Source organism: Vespa mandarinia, chromosome 4 (genome assembly GCF_050613455.1).
Source record: "Vespa mandarinia isolate Hongniang chromosome 4, ASM5061345v1, whole genome shotgun sequence".
NCBI classification, from domain to species: domain Eukaryota; kingdom Metazoa; phylum Arthropoda; class Insecta; order Hymenoptera; family Vespidae; genus Vespa; species Vespa mandarinia.
The window spans coordinates 3260001-3265000 of record NC_140813.1 but is presented as its reverse complement, the minus strand read 5'-3'; the positions used below and the strand labels follow the sequence as shown (position 1 = coordinate 3265000).

General features: G+C 32.0%; 1 protein-coding gene across 10 annotated transcripts in view; it reads right to left on the bottom strand.

The window, feature by feature from the left end:
- how (protein held out wings) overlaps positions 1 to 5000 on the bottom strand; it is a 72004-nt gene that overhangs the window by 15346 nt on the left and 51658 nt on the right. For 2 of the 10 annotated variants that reach the window (XM_035875731.2, XM_035875737.2), the window contains exons 3-6: positions 4442 to 4558; positions 1508 to 1651; positions 1153 to 1255; positions 292 to 609 (exon numbers count right to left, since the gene is read on the bottom strand). In XM_035875731.2, the coding sequence (XP_035731624.1) occupies positions 292 to 609; positions 1153 to 1255; positions 1508 to 1651; positions 4442 to 4558 (682 nt within the window). Of the gene's footprint in view, positions 610 to 1152; positions 1256 to 1507; positions 1652 to 4441; positions 4559 to 5000 lie in introns of all 10 variants that reach the window. The other 8 variants (XM_035875734.2, XM_085656268.1, XM_085656269.1 and 5 more) reach the window with 8 other exon arrangements.

Genomic DNA, 5000 nt, shown 5'->3' with positions numbered 1-5000 from the left:
AAAAAAAAAGAAAAGAAAAAAAAGAAAAAAAAAAGAAAAAGACAACAAAAAAATATTTCCGGTTGTATGATTTTGTTGCAACGGAAAATTGAGATAATATAGAGGCCGGGGCTGGGGCCGGGGCCGGTGGTGGGGGGTAGGGGTGGGGGGTGGGGGTGTCTGTGGTCGAAGGCGGTTAGTCGTCGATGTTTCGGCCGACTTGTCGGGATTTTCTCTTTTGTTTTTCTTTTTTTTTTGGTTTTAAAAGAGAAGACGAGAGAGAGACAGAGGATCAGCGAGCGAACAACCCACCAGAATGGTCCGCAGTGGCGTACTCGGTGAGAAGTGGCGAGGCTGCTAACGCAGCATAATTGGCGTAGTCCGCATAAGGTGTATAGATCAGTCCATGTGGATCACCAGCTGATAGAAGAGATCCTGGGGGACCCGAGCCATTAAGCAAGGATGCTGCAGTGGTTGGCACCGATATCCTTGGGGATAGTATCAACGGTGCTCCCAATGGAGCACTTGGTGTTCTCATTGGTGTCGCCAAGCCAGGCAAAAGACGTTGCGTTTCCGCTGCGGCCGCAGCCACGCGTCTCCATTCCTCGTCACAGGCTGCAATGTCAAAGGCTGTACTCACTCTTTTGACCGTTACATTTTACGATAAATTCCGATCCAAAATATATATATATATATATGTGTGTGTGTGTGTATTTGTATGTGTATATATATTTTCCTCATTTTCAGACGAACAAAAATTTGTTATAAATTAATTTTATAATACAGAATGTGCTAAATGTTCCAAAGTGATATTATAAAAATCAATTATTCTTTTTAGAGACCCCTTTGATTTGATTAGTTTTGTTTTATTTTTCTTTTTCAGATCATAAAATTAGAACTTTAGATCCATCCTGTATTTTCGTAAGATGTTATCGAACGAATGTAATGATTAAAATTAAAAACGTTTATACTTGCTGACATATGGTTAGTTCATTTTTACAATCATCTGAATCTCTGATTATTATAATCCTGTGTTATATAAGCCTATTCTAAATTGCTAAAAGGTTCGAACAAATCTTATCAGGTTAATGGGGATGATCTAGGAAGTAAATATTATGTTTAAATTATGGTAATGTAAGAATTCAATAGATAAATAACTTTTGCAAGAGGTACCTGCAGCTGCGGCAACCTTCGTATTGGAATCTCGATAGGTACCATTTATAATGGCGAGTTCCATCAGTTGCCTCTTTTTTAGCTCGTCTTCACCGTCAGCCTGCTAACAATCGATATCATCGTTAGAATATTCCGCGTTTTTTCTAACGCTATATTAATTATTTCAATGTCAAAGGAAAAAAGAGAAAAAAGCTGGGCCGATCAAGGAAAAAAAAAGAGAAAATAAAAAAAAAAGGGAGAAAAGAGAGAGAAAAGAAAAAAGAAAAAAGAAAATTGACAAGTTGAATAAAATTGTTATATAAATAAACAAATAAATTATTATAATAATAAGATAATATGATTGGAACTGTCTCACCACGGGCACGAGAAGCTTCTTGACCTCCTCAACGGCTCGAGCAAGCTTCAAGGTCGCACGATTTTCTGTATCCTCGACAGTCAATAGAACATGCAATTCGTCTGTTAGGTGTTCCCAATTAGGTTTACCCCGATTTTGTTCCTCCTAATGAAAATCATAAAAAGTATTTAACTTATGTATCGTAATAGATCTTATACAAAATAATAATAATAATAATAATAATAATAATAATAATAATAATAATAATAATAATAATAATAATAATAATAATAATAATAATAATAATAAATAAATAAATAAATAAATAAATAAATAATAATAAAAAATAAACATGAAGTACAGAGGGAAAAAAAAATATCCTCAAATAATGAAATGAATGAATCAACATAATCGCATAATTCAATAGCGCTTACCATTGTGTTAAAAAACTCAAATATAAATATTCTATTCGAATCGAATCGAATCAAATTGTCAATATTAATTATTATATATTTGCAAAATCGTAAAAGTTCAAATGTAAAGTATGTGACCGTGTATAGGCCGTATGAAAAATTGCAATAATCTTTTGATAAGTTGCAATAGAAAGATATATTATTATGTACATACATATACATACGTATGTATGTAAAAGATTGATACACATTATTTATGATGTTCAAACATTTACTTTTTCCGATATGGAAACTAACTTGTAATGTTACTTCGATATGAAACGTACGTGTATATATATATATATATATATATATATATATATATATATATATATTCGCTAATCTTTTTTTCTTCATTTTTTTTTTTATTTTTTTTTTTTTTCGTTAGACGTTTCCATTTCAAAGCACATGAATTCGTTATCGTTTGACATTATTGTGTAACGTTGACATATATATATATATATTTTTTTTTTCTCTTCCTTTTAATTAAGAAATCTTTCGTTGTCAGGTTGAAGCGAAAAAAAAAGAAAAAAAAGAAAAAAAAAAAAGAAAAGAAAGAAAAAAGAAAAAAAGAACGGTTAAAAAAAAAATATATACCCATCCGGGAATGAGTACAATTGTCACGAAGAAAAAGCAAAAGTAAACTAATACGAATAGTTAATATATAATTATACGAATAATAAAAAGCGGCGATCCGTATAAACGTATACATATACCATCATATAAATATGTATACTTACGACCAATAATAATTTCGCTCGTAGATCACATGCAGCTTGAAAGAAATACTTTGTTAGTTTTGAAATAATCTAAACACGCGTGCGTATTTAAATATACAAATAAAATTTATTAATGGGATCGTGAATTATTATTCTTTTCATCTAAATAAAATCAACGTTATACGGAAATAAATATTATGACAAAGTTGCATGATCAATCATCGAATATGTCGTGTATACGAGAAAGCGAACTGATATACCAAAACCAGTTGATAATATTCGTAAAGAAAATGTTGGACAAAATTTCTTGTCTCTACGCCAATGAGGGATAGATGGGTCGAGGGGTCGGGGGGGGGGGGTGTTGGGGAAGGGGCGGGGGTAGTGGGAGAAGAGCAGGGGCATGACGAAAAGCAGACGCGATGAAAAACTTTCAAGCGTAATTCGTTTTTATCGTTTTTTATCGTCGAACGAAGTTTCAAACGAAGTTAAAAGAAGACTTCCAGTAAAATATGAAAGACTTCTCGCGCGAACGCGCAGGATACAAAGGATAAAATACACATACACACATGCACACACCAGAGATATACGCATGCATACACACACACACACTCACACACATTAGTATTTCGTATTAATCGCCTACGATCTCGTCAAGGCCCTAATCAGCTTATATACCAGCTACACAGAAGCTATTCCTCATTCTATTCAACGTTCTTCGTTTCTTTTACGACCATGCATATATTCATTTCCGGAAGTACGAAAGGCATTTCGAATTTCGATGAGTCAAAGAAACTCCATTGATCGAAGAAATAATATATACGTACATATGTACGTATTATATCTTATTTATTATATCTCTATAATCCACCCCACCCATCCCTCCATTTTGTCGTTAATGGATTTTCATTCTTTCTTTTCAATTTATTTTTTCCTCATTAAAATTATTATAATTGCCGTTATTAAATTTGCTCTACGAGATATTCATTATTTTATCCTTTCTTAAATTACATACGACACTACGGATTAATCCAATAATAATAATAATAATAATAATGTTTCCATCTATTTAAAAACTATTTTACAATATATATTTAAAGTGGCGAACTTCGACGTAGTGTTATAGTGCGACATCTGTCGTAAAAAATCTCTACTAAGTGATTGCAATCTCGAAAGCATTATGAATTTAGCCCGTGGAACGAAAAATAGCGGTAAAACGAGCGAAAGTGTATTACGCGTTCCGTACAATTACCAACGTTTAAGAATATTTAACTGTTATTATATTGTTAAAGAGAAAGAGAGGGAGAGAGAGAGAGAGAGAAATAAAAAGAAAAAGAAGAAACGACATAACGACATATTTATAATGTAAAATATCTATTAAATCTGATCAAAAGTTGTCTAAGATTACTAAATAAATATCTGAGACTAGAAAACATGAATATTAGATCGCAATCGGAATAAACACAGTGTCGTTGTTATACATATATTCCAATCTCTCAAACAACAAATTCCGGCCTTGAACAAATGAAGCAACTACTTGGCAATGTTTCAAGACTTTTATCGAGATATGAGTAATTCAGCTGTTGTAGGTGATGATCACTTACAAACAATTTATAACGATAACAAATAGGCGACACCATTTAAATCTATGATATTTTTAAATGATTCACCTTCTCAATAAATTTTCGATATATACATTTTTATATATATATATGTATTATAACCTATCTCATGATAAATTTTAATTAATATCAATCCAATCAAAATTAATAATATCATTGAATTACCTTCTTTTTATCCCTCATCGAACCTTTTCCTCGTACCATTATTTTGCAACCGGTTTCCTGTTCCAATTGTTTCGCCGTCATTCCGCGAGGACCCAAAATCCTTCCAACGAAATTGAACTGTAATCAAAAAGAAGAAAAAAATCTAATAAATAAATAAATAAATAAATAAATAAATAAATAAATAAATAAATAAATAAAAAAAACGTAAAAATTGCAATTAAAATAAAAATGCGTCCATTCCCTTTATTCTTTTTTTTTTTTTTTTGTTATTTCGGGGTATGGAGAAAAAAAAAATAAAAAAGAAAATATGTATGTAAAGAAGAGACGACGACCGCCATTGGTGATAACTGATATACAGATAGCGCCACGAGTCACGTTTTTTTATTGGAACCAGAGAAAGTGGTAATGAGAGAAGATTGGTGAACTAATTGTAGGAGGGGAGAGAAAGAGAGAGAGAGAGAGAGAGAGAGAGAGAGAGAGAGAGAGAGAGAGAGAGAGAGAGAGAGAGAGAGAGAGAGAGAGAGAGAAAGAAAAAAAAAGAAAGATAGAGTTTTAACAA